This window comes from Lissotriton vulgaris, chromosome 12 (genome assembly GCF_964263255.1).
Source record: "Lissotriton vulgaris chromosome 12, aLisVul1.2, whole genome shotgun sequence".
NCBI classification, from domain to species: Eukaryota; Metazoa; Chordata; class Amphibia; order Caudata; family Salamandridae; genus Lissotriton; species Lissotriton vulgaris.
This window is the reverse complement of record NC_141700.1, coordinates 638,587,007-638,606,973: the sequence shown is the minus strand read 5'-3', so window position 1 is coordinate 638,606,973 and position 19,967 is coordinate 638,587,007. Positions and strand designations below refer to the sequence as shown.

The following is a 19,967-nucleotide window of genomic DNA, read 5'->3' as shown; positions in this document are numbered from 1 at the left end:
TTCTTGTTCTGGGTGGGGTGTGTATTAGGACTGCTAGGATGGAGAAACAAAAGTCTCTTCAAAGATGTTGCTGATGCCGGTTCCTGTATTACAAAGCAAGGGCATGCCGAGCACATCAGAAGAATTAGATGATATGGTCTACTGTACTCAATATGGGCTGATCTGGTCTTTATTGTGTACAGTTTGTGGTATATTTGGCTTGCGGTGTCTCTGACCAATCGTTGCAAGAGACAGGACAAGCCGGTGAGCCTCATCACAAAAATGAAGAGTCATTAGTTTTCGTAACTCCACAAATGCACATTTGGTTCTTAATGAACTGCTCTTTCTCTATGCACAAGTAGAAAAAAACCCTGATCCGTAGTCAGGTTCACGTATCTGGAGGATGGAGTGTGACATACAAGTTGTACAATTCCTGGAGATACTATGTATACAAAACGAAAGTTAATTCAGTCCACAATTACTTCTGACAAAGGGTAACTGACATTTTAAATCTAAAAGGATTAACAAAGATATCACTTACCACAGGAATGTGAAGTTTGCTGAGCGGTTTTCCATCCAGAAGGTATGATCCTGTGTACGTGACATATTCTGCATAACACTGAGGAGCCTGTGGTGTAATGTAGCAGAGTATTTTTCGCTTCTCTTCAATTTTTTTTCTGATTTGAAGATATTCAAAATATGGGTTAGACCGATCACTGTGATAGGGTTCAATCTCATCCAGCTTTATAGCATCAACAAAAGCTGCAAGTGTCTGCTGAATCATCTCTCTAGTTTGCTGTGTGGTGGTGATTATATGCTGCTGAAGTTGCTGACTGGGACGCTGAAATTTGCGCTTACGGGGATGCTGAGTCTGAGTGTCATCCTCCTCAGATACTCTGCACTTGGCACGGGTAGATTGAGTAGACACTGGGGCAAGCTCTTTCTCTGCAGTTGTGGCATTCTGCTTATTCTGATTCGCAAGCATCTGTGCTCTATTTCGGGTTATTCGCTGAGGGATATCATCCATCTTGGGCGTTTTTGTAACTTCTGCCACTGACTTTGGTACAGGATGCATGGATTCTGTCAAGTGAGTATTACCTTGCAATATGTCATTCCGAGCAGGTGATTTATCAACACCTTCCTGATGTGCCATCTCTTGTAAGGTATTGTACACTACACATTGTGGAGGACATTTAGGTGAACAACTATCCACAGTTGTGCCCATCACATCAACTTCTGAAGGTTTTGTTTCGGTCTCTTTCTGGTCAGAGGAAGAAACCTGCAACGGCTCTTCGTCAAACTGAAGTGTTTCTGAATTGCATAAATCTTTCTCTTCTTGAAGAGTCAAATCATCTTCTGCACTTTCTGTAGAACAGTTCGATTTTTTGGGGACATGAGACTCCGAATTGAATTCTGGTTTAATAGTAGGAAGAATAACTTCTTGACTATGATCTAAACATTCTAGGTTATTAGCTGCCTTAGCAGGGACAGTCACATCTGTTTCATCACACTTAATAGCTCTTGGTGCAACCAATGCGTTCGCTACCACTAGCAAGGATGGTTCAGCCATTTCTGAATCGGGACCTTCTTCCACTTGAAGAGGCAATTCTGGCAATGAGAAAGGCCCAAGATCCAGTTCATCCCCAGAGTTTGCAAATGGATCAGACCAAGCTTCTGGTTCATCTCTACTGGTGGGTTCAATACTACTGACTCTCAAGAAATTAGTCGCTGGAGGTGACATAGACTTATTTTGAGTTTCTACAGAGATGTAAGGTGACTGTGAATGCATAGCAGATGGTTCCTCAGGGAGTGATTTGCAGTTGTTAAAAAATGTCTCTAGTGGAGTAGGCGACATAAATGAAGTCTGCTCAGCTGAAAGTGCCCTGACCTCTGACTCTTTTGGATCCTCAAAGCTGGTCTGTGATGCTAACTGGTAGGACATGGGAGATACTGGGTAAGGGGACTCAGTGGAAATAAAGGGCGTGGCTATGGAAGCCACTGTACTTTGAGAACTAAAAGGTTTGGGGGATTCGTTACATCTTGGAGATTTAATTAAAAGACCTGAACCCATGGACCAGCTTACAGTATGATCTGAAGAATTGCCCATCAAACTTGGGGGTACAGCAAAATCAGACAGTCTTGTAGGAGTAGTGGCCCAACCCAAGCTGTTTGGTTCAGAAATACCAGAACTAAAAGCATTTTCTTCAACAGGGGTTAAAAATCTAGATTCTGTAGGCTGAAAACCAGTTGCAGAGGGCAAGAATCCTGGCTCTGATGGTGTGAAACCAGTCTCAGAAGTTTTATAGTTCTGTTCCAAAGGTGTCAAGTCTGACTCAATATCAGAGTCCAAAACCTTAAAGTGATCCTTTGAAGGTGTCACTTCAGGCTCTGAGGGGATCAGGACAGTCTCTGAGGGAGCCATGTCAAGCTCTGGAGTAGTTATACCAGGCTCCGCAACAGCCGAGCTAGGCTCCGCAGCAGTCCCAACAGGTACAACAGCAGTCGTGCCAGGCTCTGCAGCAGTCACAACAGGCTTTGCAGCAGCCACACCAGGCTCCGCAGCAGCTGTGTCAAATTCAGGCGGGACAAACTCAAGATCCAAATCTTTAAAAACTGGTTCGGATGCAGAAAAGTCTGGCTCCAAAGCTTTATAACAAGGGTCTGATTGCCCAAGACTAGTTTCAGAAAGGGTAAACTGAGGCTTTGATGGTGTACAGTTTGGTTCCACACCAGGCTCTGCTGAAATATAGCCAGGCTTTACACAGGGCTCTAATCGAGGGAAGCCAAGATCCATGCCAGGTTCAGATGGAGTGAAGCCAAGCTCCAAGTCAGGTTCCGATGGTGTATAGGCAGGTTCCGATGGTGTATAGGCAGGTTCCGGTGGTGTATAGCCAGGCTCCGGTGGTGTATAGCCAGGCTCCGGTGGTGTATAGCCAGGCTCCGGTGGTGTATAGCCAGGCTCCGGTGGTGCATAGCCAGGCTCCGGTGGTGCATAGCCAGGCTCCGGTGGTGCATAGCCAGGCTCCGGTGGTGCATAGCCAGGCTCCGGTGGTGCATAGCCAGGCTCCGGTGGTGCATAGCCAGGCTCCGGTGGTGCATAGCCAGGCTCCGGTGGTGCATAGCCAGGCTCCGGTGGTGCATAGCCAGGCTCCGGTGGTGCATAGCCAGGCTCCGGTGGTGCATAGCCAGGCTCCGGTGGTGCATAGCCAGGCTCCGGTGGTGCATAGCCAGGCTCCGGTGGTGTATAGCCAGGCTCCGGTGGTGTATAGCCAGGCTCCGGTGGTGTATAGCCAGGCTCCGGTGGTGTATAACCAGGCTCCGGTGGTGTATAACCAGGCTCCGGTGGTGTATAACCAGGCTTCGGTGGTGTATAACCAGGTTTCGGTGGTGTATAACCAGGTTCCGGTGGTGTATAACCAGGCTCCGGTGGTGTATAGCCAGGTTTCGATGGTGTATAGCCAGGTTCCGATGGTGTATAGCCAGGTTCCGATGGTGTATAGCCAGGTTCCGATGGTGTATAGCCAGGTTCCGATGGTGTATAGCCAGGTTCCGATGGTGTATAGCCAGGTTCTGATGGTGTATAGCCAGGTTCCGATGGTGCATAGCCAGGTTCCGATGGTGTATAGCCAGGTTCCGATGGTGTATAGCCAGGTTCCGATGGTGTATAGCCAGGTTCCAAGTCAGGCTCAGATGGAATAAATGTCTGATCTGATGATGTATAGCCAGGTTCGGATGGCATAAATGGTTCTGGGTGATCATAGCCTGGCTCAGAATTCAAAAATGTATGTTCTGTAGAGAGAAATCTAGGTTCAGGCAATGTCAAGTTTTGCCCAGGAGTCAAATAACCAGCCCTGCTGCAAGGAACTGGGGATGAACAGCTTGTCTCACGAGGCAAAATCGAAGCAGCAGCTTGCTGATTTTCAACTGAATCCATATGTATATCAAGATCAGGTGGTACAGCACTTTCAATGGAAGGAGCTAAGAACTCATCTCTATGTGAAGGGGATGATTTAGCTTTCAACCCAGAATAGATACTTTCAGGTGATTGAGCTGCCCCACCAAATGCCCCTGAGGCACACTGTAAAGGTTCTGCTTTAGGTGATGGAATGCCTAATTCTGGAGAGTAATAGCCAGGAGACAAACAGGAAAACTTATCATTCGGTGTAGAGGGGCAGGGAACCTTCTCAGTCAGGTGTTGCACTGGGGAGTCATAATTTGATGGAACAGGAACACTTTGTTGACGGAAAAACCTGCTGTCGCCAACAAATTCTTCTTCAGATGCTCTTCTGATATCGACAGAGATGGAGCGATAAAGACTGGTGGGCCCAGTAACCCTGGTTGGGGTATGACTTTGGTTTTCAGATAGTCCACTTGAAGCACTAGAGTATCTGTCAAAAAAGGAAGGTGAACATGCATTCATGGACATGGATGATACAGGTAAAGAATGCTGTGAATCAGCACAATCAAACATCAAATCTGTATAGTCTTCATTGCTGCATGATGGAGTCCTCGGTATCTGCATTATCTCTTCATAGCTTGGGCATGACACAACAGATGCTGGTACCGGAACCCCAGTGGGGCGGTTCTGGTCTGGTCTTGGTGAGGCTGGTAACATTTCCTTCATTAGAGGGCCATTGAGCCAGTCTTTTGAATCCATACCAGACTGATTGTTATGTTCTGGGGAAAGTATAGGGTTTAAAGGGCCGGACTCCTTGAGCTTTTTATCCTTTTGTTGGGGCTCCGGAGTTGGTGTTTTTTTAGATGAAAGATCTACGTTCTTTTTACGCATATCTTCAGAGGTTTTATTTTTATCCTTCAATTTGGGATCACCAGACCTGTGCCTCATTTTTTCCATCTGCTTCATTCGTTCTTTATGTCTCTTGTGTCGTTCTTCAATTTCTAAATCTTTTTGGCTCAGCATCCGTTCAAAACTTGTCATCATTAGATCCCCATCACCCAAAAGTTTTTCTCTTGGTCTATTATCTTTCTTATTTCCATCTTTGGCCAATGTCAATTTATCACTGACATTAGTTATCTTGGAGTCACCCTTGTCTTTCTCATGAATGTCCCTTCCTCTGTCCTTTGGTTTAGTTTCACTAAGCTTGACACACTCATCCTTCGACTTCTCCTTATAGGGAATTAATTGATGACTTTCTTTCTCTTTTGATACCGTTTTTTGGTCTTCTTTGTGATGTCTGAACAAGCCATCTAAGTGTTTTTCTCTATGCTTATCTCGTTCTTCTTTACTCTTTTCTCTATGTTTGTCTTTCTTTTTTTTTTCCTTTAACACACTGTTTGTGATACTGTAAGATTTTTCCTTTTCAAGCTTCTTAGAAGGGTCTCGCTCCCAATCAGGTTTTCCCTTTTTATCAGAAGGCAAGTAATCTACACCTTTGTCATATTCCTCCTCGGTTTCAGTTTTTACACTACAAGTAATGCTAAAACCCTCACCATCTAAAACTGAATGATCTTTTTCACTCTGTGTTGAGTCCTTTCTGTGACATGACTCTCTAATGTCATCCGCTTTTTCTCTTTTTTCTGATTTTTCTTTCTTTGGCTTTTCTTTTTCATGGCTTTTTTTGGATGATGATGATGAGTGCCTATTCCTCTCTTTTTCTTTTAATTTGTCAGGCAAGCTAGGCAAATGGAGGGAATCTTTACATTTATCCTCAGATGTGTCAGAGTGGGAGAGGATAGACATTTCAAAGAGGGTGCTCATTCCTTGATCCTGACCCCGGTCTGTGAAGCTGTCTGAGGACACCTCACTTATTTTATCAAAGGAGTCATCTTGAAACTCATGGAGGGCAGCTTCTTCTAATTTCTCAAGCATGCTCTTTTCAGCCTCACTGCTTCTGGAAGAATCCCGCCTCTTCACATGCTCTTTATCTGGCCTATCCTTGTGCTTGCTTTTCAATCTGTCTTCCCCAGGTTGCTTTTTATCCCCCTTTTCCATTACTAACTTTTGTTTGGTTTTCTTTTCTTGGTTTGAATCAACAGATACCCTATCCCTCCTGTCTTTATATTTTTCCAACAACTCTTTATCCTTTTTATCTCGGTGTTTCTCCACTGAACTTTTGTCTTTTTTGTCCTTCGAACATTCTGCCATACACCTGTCTTTTTTCCTATCTTTAGCATCTTTGTCTTTGTTTTTTTCAGAAGAATGCTGCCTGTCTGAAGAGTACTTTCTAGACTTGTCAGAGGAATAAAGAGCTTTTTCACAGAGGGCATCTTTCTCTTGATAAATGTCCTTACTATGTAGTTCCCCAAAGGTATCATTTGTTTTTAAGCCACTTAGATTCAAAGTATCGGTCTCATCTTCGCTTTCATCCGTAAAGATATCAGCTATACAGTACCAGTTCTCTCTTCCCTTTTTCTCTTCTCTTTTGTCAAATTCTCTCTCTTTGTCACCAGGATTTTTTCTTTCTTTCTTCTCTTTACTCTGTTCAACTGATAACTTCTTTTCCTTGTTATGCAAGTCTTTGTATTTTTCCTTTGCATCTTTTTTCTCCCTGGAAACTTTATCATTATCCTTGTCTTTTTGGATTTTTTCTGGCACAACTTTCTCGGATTCTTTTGATTTCTCCCTATGTTTTTCTGGCTTTATCTTTTCTTTTCTGTCCTTTTCAGTTACATCCTTCTTGTCCTTTTCTTTTCCTGAATGATGCCTCTCACGAGTTTCTGCAGTCTTTCCACTAAAATCTATTTCAGGTTTGTCCTTGTGAAACATTTCAGACCCATACTCTTTAACCACTTCTCTGTGCTGTTCCTCCGGTTTCTGTTTGCCATCTTTTCGCTCTTTGTTATCCAAGGAATCTTTTCGGTCTTTTCCTAGCTCACAGGAATCTTTTCTGTCTTTAATAGTTTCAGCAGAATCCCTTCTTTTTTTGTCCTCAATTAAATACACAGATGTACTTTTAGGTTTATCAATTAGGTCCTTTTTATCTAGGATTTTCTCTGAATAGTCCCGCTCTTTTTTCTTTAAAGAATCTTTGCTTGTGTGCCTTTCATTTGATTCTTTCCGTTCTTTGTTTCCTTTCTCCTTTTTTTTATCTTTAAATTCGGCTTTCACTGTTTCAATGATTAGTTTTATTGTATTGTTTTTGATATCCACATATTCTGTTTCTTGCCCATCCCAACTGTCCTCTTTAAAATCAAAAGAGTCGGAGGACCACAATTCTTGCTGGTCATCTGTCTCAAAAGATTTTGCATCTTCACTGTTCAAAAAAAGGCCCTTGTAACTTAATTCTTCAAAGGGTGGTTCCTCCTTGATAACCTTTTCCTTTTTAGATTTCTCCTTCTCTATTTTAAAAAAGGGATCTTTTTCATTTTTTAAAGCCTTCTCCTCTTTAAAGTCATTTCTCTTATCAATCTTTGCCTGTTTATCTCTGGATCTTTTCTTTTTTTCCTCTTTGTGTGTTTTGGTTTTTTCTGCCTTGGGACCTTTATCTTTGAGCAGCTTCTCTTTTTCAGATTTACTCGCTCTATCTTTCTCCTCCTTGGGTGTTTTTGATCCATCTTTACTCCAATCTTTCCCTTTCTTTAACAATTTCTCTTCTTTGGAAGCCTTTACAGCATCGTCTTTTACAGTCCAGTCTTTTTCCTCCAACTTGGATTTGAGCATTTTTTCCTCTTTTTTGGAATACTCCCTTTCATGTTTAAGTACTTTTATTTTACTTTCAATGGGTTGTTCAGATTCCCCAATTAAAACCTTATCGCTCTTTTGCTTAGAGTCCTCATAATCGTTCACACCTTTCATGATTTTAGCATCTTGGTTGGTTGGACATTGACTCTTTTCTTTTTTATGTTTGTGTTTCGTTTTATGTTTTTTTACAACTTTTCCCTCTTTGTCCAACTTTGGAATTGTTCCATCAACGTTCGGAAGCAAAGAATTTTTCTTCTCAAAGACACTGTTGTGTTGATTGTTCTTTTTTGTAGTCTCAGATTTTTTCCGAAGCGGTTTTACAGACTCTACACATGAATCCTCTGATGTATAGTCTGAGTCACTAGTCGGTCTAGTTCTTGTGGAGTCAGACAAAGAGCTGACATCTGACCAAGGTGGAGAAGATATAGTCTTCCAATTATCTGTTCTCCAGTGCTTGTTATGTTGTTCTGGGAGATTGGAGTTATGTTTTTGTGATGGCAAACTCCCATGAGAAGAAGCAGAGGAGGTAGAGTGAGAATTAAACAATAAGGAATCTTTAAGCACTAATGGAGGGGCTTTCACACAGTTTGAACTTTCCAAAGAGAGCACACCACTCTCTCCACCCACCAAGTGTTCACTTTCGGACTCAGAGGAGTAAAATACATCCTTTTTGCCAAAACGCACTTCCTTGTTTTTTATATCTTTCTTTCGCTTCTTTTTCACTTTATTCTTCTCTTTCTGTTTCGTGATGGACGGCACTCTAGGTTTGACTGGCAAAATAGCAGGGACTGTCATCCGGAGCTTTTCTGGGGCCCCAACAGTGATTCTTCTATCCTCCTCATCCGAAGTGTCAGACAAAATGCGTCGGGCAGCTTTCTTTGGTGCAGCTGCATTTTTACAAAAAGATTTGACTTCCATTTTAGGTATAGCAATTACACAGTCTTCTTTACCATCTTTCCGGAACTCTTTTTTTAACAAATGTTTGTCATCAGCTGGTGGAACCCGGTCTTCTTCGTCATCCTCGTCAAATTCATACTCATCCTTTACAGGTGTGTTTTTTGGTGCATCTGGATTCTTGCTTTTACGCTTTGATCCCTTCTCAAATTCAGAGTCTGTATTATTGCCATCAACAGAGCTAGAAGGGGCAAATGAAGGTGCATCTTCTTCTTCAGAACTCTCTGCAAGCATAAAGAACAAATAAGCAAAGAGGTTTCAAAAAAGTTCAATACAATTTTTTGCATTATATATATTATGTTTCAGTAGACTGTTCCAAAACCATTAATAAAACATGCTTCACCTATGAACTGCATATACCATTTGAAACAACTGCCTCACACCTTTTTGAGTGTCTTTGATTACAGTAAATAGGAACCAGAGTAAATTATGAATAGCAATAATTTTCTGAACCAAACCTATTTTGAGAAAACAGTACACGTGCCTATTGCTAAGATGTGAAACCAATTCGGACTACTTTTCACCCTCCCATTTGACCTATTTGATGGTAAGAAATTCAATTTGTAGTTTGGTCAATCTGCTACTGCCAAAAGTTAAATGCTTGCCTAACAATAAATAAATCCTTGCTCCGCTCCACAAATCTTGAACCCCAAGCTGTAAAATTAGAGACTACTGTGCTACACTACGCGGGCAGTTATAGAATGTATGTATTGTGATAGATTTATTATGGCCAAGTATCAAAATAAGGAGATTACTACCCATAAGTCAGTCACTTATCACTCAGTTGGGCAAAAAAGACAAACGGTACTAAATGATATGCACATTCATATTTTGGTGCAAAAACTTCAACAACAAGGTACAGTTATGTAATGGCTTAGCATTTTCATTTTTTTAAAATAAACAATTCTCTTTTCATTTAGGTTGTTAGCTAGTAAGTATAAAACCAAAGTGAAGTGTAGCCATACGTTTATAGGTGTACCTTTATTAGTTAAAATAACATTAAATCTCTAATTGTTTCACACAGTAGTGAAAATTAGGCTAGACTGTAAGCCACTTTAAATTTGTCCAGCAAAAAAAGTTAGGAGCAGAAAAAACTAACATCCCAGAAGCATAATACTGTTACGCATCATTGGATTGCACAGTCCACATAGTCTCTGAATCACATTTCTTCCTTAGCTGACACTTATTAAAGTCGCCAATTCAGCTTGCAATGAGCAATGTATGACCTGTTTTATTAAGGAGTGTTCTTGTAAGCTGTATACAGTCTAGTGGATCTATGGACATACCAATAGACAAACAGACCTTTAATGTAGAATGCTCAAGCATTGTGAACTTTCCCCCAAAACTGATCCTCAGTTGGAGGAGTAAATGCTCTATAGCAGACTTTGCAGTATATTAGTTTATGGCTTACCATAGGAGCAGGTGATCTACATCCCTGAAGGACTCTGGTACAGGTAGCAATAGACCACCTACTGCTGCACATCAACCACCACCAGTGCCAAGATCTTTGAAAGGACTTTATAGGACGACTGTCCTTTGTATGGATTGTACTTGAGGTACGTCTGATTCCTTACAGAGGTTACACTAAAATGTGTGCTTAAGAACCATTGTGCATTCCTGTAATTTTGAACAGCTGCCAAATCTGAAGACAAAGTCAGCATCAATCTTCTGGAGAGGGAGGAGTGCTTTAGATCAGAGATATCCAGATATGGCATAGCTATCCTCCCTTTTTGTTTATAATAAATATAGTATGAGCACTATTTCTACCCTTTTTCTGGGAGTGGGGCAGGCAAGATGGCTACTAACGGGAGGGGCCTCTCAACCTCCTTGGATGGGGGATTGGTTGTAGGTGGCCATGGAAGCTGAACACATCAGCTACTCTTCCTAAGAGGCACCATGTATCAGTGATTAGTTGGGTGCTGTGATGCTCAACAGAGTAGGCCTCCTTGGATATTGTGGAGGATGACCACCTGGGGTATGTCAATAGGAATTCTTGGCTGGAGGTAGGAATTTATTTCTACGCAAACACTCAAGTTTCACTGCCTAATTCCTGAAGAGGCCCCTAGGCTTTGAAAGACTTCCTGAAGAGGCCCCTAGCTTAGAAAAACTACTTTACTGGCTGACTGGGTAGAGAGAGATTTCAGTGGTACTGTTTTGATGTGAGACACCAATTTGTTCTGACCATGCCCATCTTCTAGTGACTGAAGGAATCCTCTATTAATGGATTAAACATGTTCCTCGGCCATCAATTTCATGAACAAATGACTAGAATGGGAGTTTGTCCTGGTGTCTGTATAAATAAACTACACAGACTAGGCCTGGGCGGTAAATTCCGTCCCGCACGGGAATTTGGGTAATTTTGCGTTCCGCGGAGAACGTTGAATTGCCAAATATTCGGCGATCCGCGGCTTCGCAGATTTTTTTGATTGTTCGAGCTTTCAAAATGCGTGTTTGCAAGATATTTCTCCCCGAGGACGCAAACAGCGTTCGCGACCAGGAAAAAAGCATAGTGAACGGGCGGAACAAGCAATTCCGCATGTTCGCGGAACCTTTGCGTGCTCGCAGAGATTTTTTACCGTTTCGCGGAGCTTTGCATAGCAAGGCTACGCAAATCCCGCCCACCCCTATCAGACATTACCCACTTCAGGCCCACACCTTTTTTACCCTTCATGAACTGTACTTCTCCTGAGCAAGCAGGTCAATCAAGTGCCAAAAATAGAGCAGCTACCTGGCCATGATGGAGTTGGTGTGACTATATTGTACAGTTTCTATAGTACTTTATATCACTACCCTCAGTAGTCTTCATAGTACCCATTAGAAGGTTGCCGAATGTAGTATGTTCTACATGCAATGTGCTGGGTGATGTTTAAAGACGCACTTAAAGCATGGTGAGTATTAGGTCATTGCTTGTGGTGCGGGAATGTCACAATGGAAAGACACACTGTATAGAAAGAGTCCGATTTATAGCACTGATTGTTGCTGCTTTTTGCAGGGCTTGAATTCCATGGCTTGGCCGTCTTGTTGGAGATTGAAATTCTGCAAGTTAGATATTTGTTTTTGGTATGGGTGGGAGTGTAAAGGTCTTGTTTGTTGATTAGTGTAAAGGTACTGTTGAAAGAAGAGTTTCATCAACTGTACAAGGAGTGAAATACATTGCTTTGAAGGTGAAACATCAGCCCACAGGCAGCCTATGAGGTCAGTGTAACAGGAGTTTGTATATCGTTAGGTTGAGAAGTAGTTCTAAATATTTTGTAGGTCTCCAAATATTCGAGATTGCGGAGTGTGCTGAGACTGAATAACCCAATTCTATAGCTACCTTGGATTTTTGATGAATGCTGTACAGAATATATTCAGCCACATATCAGGGTTGTTTATCAGAAGAAGCCCGATTTGGGGCGTGGCCAAGCAAGATGGCTCTTGGGACCTGTTAGCGGAGAGCTCCCTGGCACTACGCTGTAATTCTGCAGTATCCTGCCAGCTCCCTGTTGGTCGAGAACTGCCAACTCGCTGCCCGGAGCCTTGACAGTAGGTAGGGTGCAGATGGCCCCCCGTTTGCAATGAGGGAAGCACATGATTGACAAGGCATAGCAGGGGACTGCAGTACAGCAGAGCTGGTGTCATGCTGCTAGGGTACCGCCATGCCGGTTTGTTTTTCCTTGGCTGGCACAGGGCTCCGAACATCTTCAAGGGGTGCAACCAGCAGTAACTCTGCAAGAAGGCCCCCAAACCTGGGAACGCAGCAGGTCGATGTGGGAGCAGGTCGTGGAGGATGGTGAGCCGAGCAACTGCAGCCTGCATGAATGTGGGTGGCGTCACCATGGGCTCCACTGACTCTGAGGAACATTTGGCTGGGCCCTTGGGATTACCATGAGGGGAGTGCAACGGCTCAAGTGACTGGAGGGGGCCCTGCCTGAATAGCAGTGGGGGCGATGGGACACCCAGGGCCTTCTGGTTGAGAGAAGCACAACCACAATGCTAAGAACACTGACTGGAGGCAAGAGCCCCTGCAGCTGGCCATCGGAGGCAGAGAGCAGAAGCCTGGCTGTCGGAGACTGGTTGATGTGCTTTCACCCCCTCCCCAAAGGGCTGGGGGTTCCTCTTCCATCGGAGAGCATTTAGCTGGCCCACAGCGATATTACAGAGGACTGTACGGCCAACTCAGAAGTGAGGCGAGGGGGTCATCGGGCACATGAGGGAAGGCTTAAGAGGAGAGAGTGCAGGTCATGTGGTTTACACGGCCTTGGTGGGCAGGCGCTACTTGGGTGGACCTGTGATTTGCAGCGACTGGGCTGACAGCGAAGACCAGGGCTTTCGCAATAGACTGCAATCAGGAGGCGGGAGCCTCTGTGAGTGACTGTCAAGGCTCCAGGGGCAGTGACTGGACCACTGAAGGAAGCAAACGAGAGCCTTGATAAAGAAGATTGACCAGGGGCCTCTTCCTTGACCATACCCCCACACCCATCTTGCAGCTTCCTGCACCTTGAGAGGTTCTGCTTGTGCCTGGCGAAATGTCTACACCCCGAGGACTGGGTAAGGCGCCCGCTGTGAAGACAGACATCCCACGCCTTGCACTAGTTCTTGATCAGTGAGCCCTCTCGACCCCCCAACCCTGGTGGATAGGCTCGGAGGTGTGGTTGGACACTGCGAATAGGCCCCTCTTGTGACTGGAACTGTGCGCCTAATGCAACACTGGGCTCCGATGCCTGGGTAGAGTAATTCACCTTCGAGAAGACCAGATATTGGAGTACTAAGCATGCTTTGTGGAAAGGTCGCCTGGGAGCACATGGTGTGGCGCGGCCAGAGGGTGGAAATGTGTCCTGCCACCGAAAGTGTAACTATCTGGCGTGGAAATATTGACAGCAATTGTGTGCTCAAGGCAGATCCTTGAACAGAAGATGGACGCCATAGCATTAGTAGTGAAGTTGCTGTGTGCAGCCCTTTGGGGTGATTCGAACCGCTTCCAGGAGTCTGAAGACAAAGTGTAGGCACTCACACAGGACGAGAAAGACGTGACTGACAAGGTAAGCACTCTTTGGGAGCATGCCGCCTGCTGTGACAAGCGCGTGCAGGATGGGGAGGCGAGATCCAAGTGCTACAACTTGCGATTCGTGGGGCTCCTGAAGTGGGAGAATCCACTGAACTATTTCTGGATCAATGGCTTCTCAGCCTGATGGGAACATGCACCCTATAGGAATTATTTGTCAAAGAGGGAGCCCATCGGGCAATCATCCTGTGACCCACCAAGAGCAATTATTGCTAAGATTCTAAGCTATAGGGACCGATTTAAAATCCTACAATGGGCCAGAAAGAACAGAGACCGGACAACACATACACACAGGACAGGATTCATGCTCCAAGAAAATCCTTCATGGCTGTCAAACAGACGATGACCTCTGAGACCGACACCTCGCAGGTGTCATCACAGACCCTAGACTTGTGAGGCCATTGAGCCTGAAGACCGTTTGGGTTGGGGATGCTTCTTTGAGGGGGAGGGAGGAACAACACTGTATTCTGGGCTGCTGACACTGGAGGCGCTGAGAATCCACATTCAATAAGATGTATGGAGGAAGTATAGAGATGAGGAGATGGAGGTGACACTGGACCTTCCTGGACTCAGTTGAGGGGACATCACATGGGTTGCTGGTTGTCCCTTTCACCCCTCAAGTGCGACCCCACGTGGGTGAGTCAGGCTCCTCCTGTTTTTGTACCTTTTTGACCTTTGTGGGCTCCCTGGGTGGTCAGAGGGTATACCATGTGTAAGAGGATGCTTTAGTATATGGTGTCCACTCTTAGGAGTGATGCACCTTGCACCAATCGAGGCAATTTTTATGGTGATTTTAGTGGTATTTTATAACCATAGAAAACGTTCAAATTGGTAGCTGTGGAGAGCTGCCTTCAGGGTTATCTTAAAGGAACGTAAAGCAGCTTGTTTTACCACTTTTAATAAACTGTGTCGATTAGATGAAAAAGAACCACACAATCACTAACACATTGGTATAGAATACACACAAGAATACTTCAAAAGAATCAGGTAAGTAGGACATATATACACTGGTCTCCAGGGGGAGACCACACCATGTATTAAGGAAAGTGGAATGCGAACTCCAAAGGAGAACAGGACTTGGACCAGAAAACCCAGAGGAGCTAAGGACACAAGGAACCACCCAAGGTAAGTACCCAGGAACCCACGGAGGCTGTGTGCAGAGTGGAAACACACATGTGTGCCCAATTGAAATCAGTGGATAAGTTGCGTTTGCAGTATTTCCCTTCCTAGAGGAACCCGAAGAAACTCTTTGGAGGATGGAATGTTGGAGAGTCACCCCATCCATGGATGCCCCTGGAACCAGGTTACCTGCACCACGGAAGCCGGGGGCATAGGGGCGAGTTGACGTCAGAACCTGCTGTAGACTACAATGGAAGACTTTGAAGAAGATGCCTCGGGAGAAGCCTATGAAGGAGTCAGGTGGAATCGAAGGGTGGATTCTGTCAGAGAAGAACCTGCAAGCAGAGGGGACCGAGCCTATGCCACGCGGAGGTGACCAGGAGGCACGGAAGCAGAATGGCCACCGATGTTGAGGTTCAGGAGTGAAGGCAGTGATAGTAATACTTGAGTTGTGAGGACCAGACGACACTGAGGAAGACCAGGACCCATGCACGAGATATAACCACTGATGGGCGCACCAACAAGCCTTGGTAGCCGCAAATGTCGTGCAAAGTGAAAAAATGCTAACACAGGGACGAGCAAGGTCCAAGGGACTCACCAAGTGGAGGAGATTAAGAGCATGCTCTGATTAAGCAGGGGAGCACACTGAAGCAAAGGAAGACCCCCCCCCCCCCCTCCCCGAGAGGATCCACAAGCCAAAGGCACAGGAGTAAGACTTCAAGCAGCTCACCAAAGATGGAACCTGCGGTGCAACATATGCAGTAAGGACACTGATCTTTGAGGGATGAGGTGCTGGAGGCTGGAGCTTCTTGTAGCCCGAAGGTCTCTGGAGTGCAGAGCCAACGAGCCCTGGCAACAGCAAGTCAACACAGTGCACAGGTTTTTTTTCATCCATACAGCTCCATCGAGGGATACGGTTTTCAAAATTCAGAGAAGACAGGTTAGGCTTCTAGGTTACTGCATAACCACTACCTAAGTTGCTGGGCCTCAGGTAGTCAGTAGGACGACAGGAGCCGCAGACCGGTCAGCTTTGTTGTGGTGCCTGCAGATGCACAGGAGTGACTCCTTCACTCCAAGGGAGATTGCTTCAAATTAACTTGATGCCCTCAGGCCTTCTAGACCACCTGGATGAAGCACAGAAACAGACGAAGAGACTTGAAGAACAGAAAGACTTGGCTTAGCAGGAGTCTTCCTTGATGCAGTCTCGGTGCCGGTCAAAGTGAAAAGAACTCCAACTGTCCATACGATCGAAGAGTGCCCCTCCTCCGTAGCCAGTTTAGGAGGGGAAGTATACCAGGCTCTGGAAAGGTATCCAAGCCATTGGCATCACCCAGTTCCTCATTTCAGTCCATTTCCTCCGTCTACAGTGAGACTTCTAAGGGTCTTTCATCCACTCCCAATCTTCCTCCAATCCTAGCCCTTCTCAATAAGGCTGAGGATACAACAGAGCTCCAGTCTCTGCATCGGTGGGCGCCTGACCGGTTCTGTGTCATCAGGGATTAGAAAAGTGCTGACACCGCTGGTGCGCGCAGGCTTAGTCGGGAGTCTCGGCGTCTAACACTGCATCGGGGAAGGTCGCAGAGGTGCAACCTGCGCCAGTCTGGTTCCATGAGGAGCCATTAGCGAAGGAGCCGCTGGCGCGGAACCCAAGGTGATGTCTCCTGCTGAGCCTACAGGGCCTGAAAGTGAGCTGGCAGGGTCAGGCCGCCCAAAAATGGCACACATGAAATCATAAATGTCTTAATTTGACAGGGATTGCTCATGGCCCCGGAAAGGGAGGTGAATGCGGAGGCGACCCTAGCACAAGTTCCGCAGAACGAGGCCTCAAACGTCGAGACACCTCAGTCATATTGGGTGAGTGACGGTGAAGTCAAAGCATGCTTTCACTTTTTGTGCTTCTTACCAGACTCCTTCGAAGATTTCGAATAGGAGGACGAAGACCTGGAGTGGTGCTCGTACCTTCCTCTCAACAGGAAACTGGAACGAGACTTCTGAGGTGCCCGACGCTGGGAAGCACCAGCTTTAGTAGCGATGGTCAGGCAGTCGGAGCACGACTTCGGGTCGTGGTCGCGATCGAGGCACCAAAGACACACGAGGTGGGGATCCGTGACTGACATGGCGCAGTGACGCACAAGTTACTACTTGTGAAACAACATATCTGTAAGAGACATTAGTTAGTGATATATTTCTTACCTTAGAATATCTCCAGGCGTCAGACTGGATCCGTAAAGCTTTTGTCAACAGTGCCCCTGCGTGTTGATAGGCGTCATCGTATCTGCCGAGATAACGTCAATGGAGCTACTTAGACGTGCCCACGCGCGCCGACGTCAGTTCTGTACACAACTTTCCGCAACAGGAACGCAGAGCCATATAAGATACTAACCACTGATGCATAGAAACTAGGGCCCTAAAGGATGACCTTAACCCTAGAAATCAGTTTGCAGCGGGGAGGATGGTTGGGACGGTAAGGAATCCATCACTAACTAATGTCTCTTACAGATTGTGACGGGGTGGGTCGGGGTCCCGATGAACAAGAGGAAACACGAGATTGGTGGTCGGCGGTCCCACTCTCACCGACTTATGTCCCCTTTCAGCAGAACGATGCCCCTTACCAGCACAAGGAGTGGATCTCGGCACTCGGAATCATGGAGACGAACAGGGACAAGGGTCCTTTAACTGGGGCTTCCAGCAAGACTAAACTCCTCTCCTGTATGATGTCACCTCGGAGGGCACGTCAAAGGAAGAGTATCCCGGAAGAGGACGAACGGTGTTTCCCAGGAGGAGGAAGGTGATTCGGTGTGGAGGAGAAGAACGAGAGTAGAGTCCAAGGAGGAAGAAGTAGACGAGGCGTACGAGAGGCGGAATAGCCCCAACGTATTTGTAAATAGTGCCTGTACAGTCTGCTACCCTGCCCTTCATCACGAGCACCAGAGCACATTACTCCGCCGCACTCGTGTGAACACTTGAGCACTCTGTTCCCCTCACTCTCGGCCTCTCGTGATCCTGTGTAAGGACGACCGTCCTAATCTTTGTGCTTATTTTGTTTGTTTACTTTTGGGTTCCGGATACCGAGGGAAACCCCTGACTTCGGCGGGCCTGTCATCTGAGCCAATATCTGCAGCCCATACAATCTGGATCCCCTAAGGAGTATCAAAACGGACCCGGCGGCCTTTGCTAGAGAAAGACTTACAAGCCGGAAAAGAAAAGTGTTCATGAAAATAAAGCCTTCACTTAAACGCACCAGTAACCTCTCTGACTCAGTCACTGTTACCCCGCCACACAGATATATAGTTACACAAGTAGTAACTTGTGCATCTGAAAGAGACAAGTTAGTGATAGATTCCTTACCTTAAAATAGATACCCCAGCAATACCAACCCCGTGGTGGGTCTGTCAACAAGATTACACCGGAAAGTCACGGATAACAGAACGGCCAAAGAAGCCGTTCCTCCGGACCCGACTGTCAAGGTAATAATGCTTTGTAAAAGTGTGCAGCGTAGCCCATGGGGAAGCCTGACATATCTCTTGCAGAGGGACACCACGTCCCAATGCTGTTGCATCTGTAGTCGCCCTGGTAGAACAGGCACGCAGCCACACCAGAGGTTCCTTTTTAGCCATAGAATAACAGGCCTTGATACACAAGACGACTCAGCGGGAGAGAGTCCTCCCGGAATAGCCCAGCCTTTCTTGGCACCTGCATAACCAACAAAGAGCTGGTCATCCCCCCCCGAATGCTTGTGTACGATTTAGGTAAAACGGAGCGCATGTTTTGGGTCCAGACGGTGGAGCCTCTCTTCTCCTCTGGAAGGATGCGGAAAGAAAGTGGGTAAGGTGATAGTCTGCCCGATGTGGAAGGCAGTGACAACCTTTGGCAAGAAGAAAAGACGAGTGTGAAGCACAGCCTTGTCAGGATGAACTGACAGGTAACGAGGCTTACAAAAGCCTGAAGCTCACTCACTCTCCTGGCAGAGGCGATAGCCAACAGGAAGGCAGTTTTAAAAGTCAGAAGATGTAAAGGACAATTGTGAAGCGGCTAAAAGGGAGCGCACATGAGAAGTCAAAACAAGATTCAAGTCCCACTGAGGCATTACGAAAGGGATTAAGGAGGGAACATAATGCCTTTTAAGAATCTCTGTACAACAGGGGACTTAAAAAGAGAAGGCTGATCTGGAAGCCTCAGAAAGGCTGAAAGGTAGCCCTTGATCGTGCCCAGAGCAGAGCCCTGCCGGGCCAGGGAAAGAAGGAACAAACGGACCTCAGAAAGAGGGACAGAAATGTGATCTGCAGTCTTGGCTGTGCACCATGCCACAAATTTGTTCCACCTGCAGGCGTATACCAATTTAGTGGAGGGACGCTGGTTACCAGAATGACATCACAAACTTCGAAAGGCAAGTCAAATGGAATCAATTGTCGCTGCTCAATCTCCACGCATGTAGGTGGAGGTTCGGGTGGAGAACCGTCCCCTGCTGCTGAGACAGAAGATCCTCCCGCAGAGGCAGTCGGATCGGGAATACAGGCTCATACGGAGTAGCTCGGGATACCAAACTCTTCGAGCCCAGTCCGTTGCCACGAGGATGACTTGAGCCCGGTCGTGCCTGATCTTTTTCAGCACTCTGAGCAGAAGTGGTATAGGCGGGAAGGCGTACAACAGAACGCAAGTCCACTATCGACGAAAAGCATCGCAGAGCGAGTGCCGCCTTGGAAATTCCAACACGCAGTACTGATGACATTGCGGGTTCTCTTTGGTGGCGAATAGATCTAACCAAGGCCCTCCCCACTGTTGAAAGAGACCTTGCGCCACCTCAGAGTGAAGACGCCATTCGTGATCCATCAGGCACCGGTGGCTGATTTAGTCTACCCTGGCGCTTAAAGAACCCACCAGGTGTTGAACCGTCAAGGAAATGCAGTGACATTCCAGCCATGTCCAGAGGCGCAGAGCCTCCTGACATAGGGTGCACGACCCAACCCGCCCAGTTTGTGCCAATACCACATGGCGGTGGTGTTGTCCGTGTACACCTGCACTACCATCCACCTGACAGAGGGAAGGAATGCCTTCAGTGCAAAAAAGGATCGCCCAAAGCTCCAGAAGGTCGATATGGAGCCGGGACTCTGCCGTAGACCAGAGGCCTCTGATCTCTCCCATGTGGCCACCCCATCCCAGGAGGGATGCATCTGTCACCACAGTGTGCTCCGGTTGGGGAAGGGAGATGGATCTGCTGCTGAACCAATG

The 19,967-nt window shown here is 46.2% G+C and overlaps 1 protein-coding gene across 2 annotated transcripts in view; it reads right to left on the bottom strand.

The window, feature by feature from the left end:
• ANKRD11 (ankyrin repeat domain 11) overlaps window positions 1-19,967 on the bottom strand; it is a 1,181,327-nt gene that overhangs the window by 56,650 nt on the left and 1,104,710 nt on the right. For both annotated transcript variants that reach the window (XM_086945797.1, XM_086945798.1), the window contains exon 10: window positions 521-8,799. In XM_086945797.1, the coding sequence (XP_086801923.1) occupies window positions 521-8,799 (8,279 nt within the window). The remainder of the gene's footprint in view (window positions 1-520; window positions 8,800-19,967) is intronic.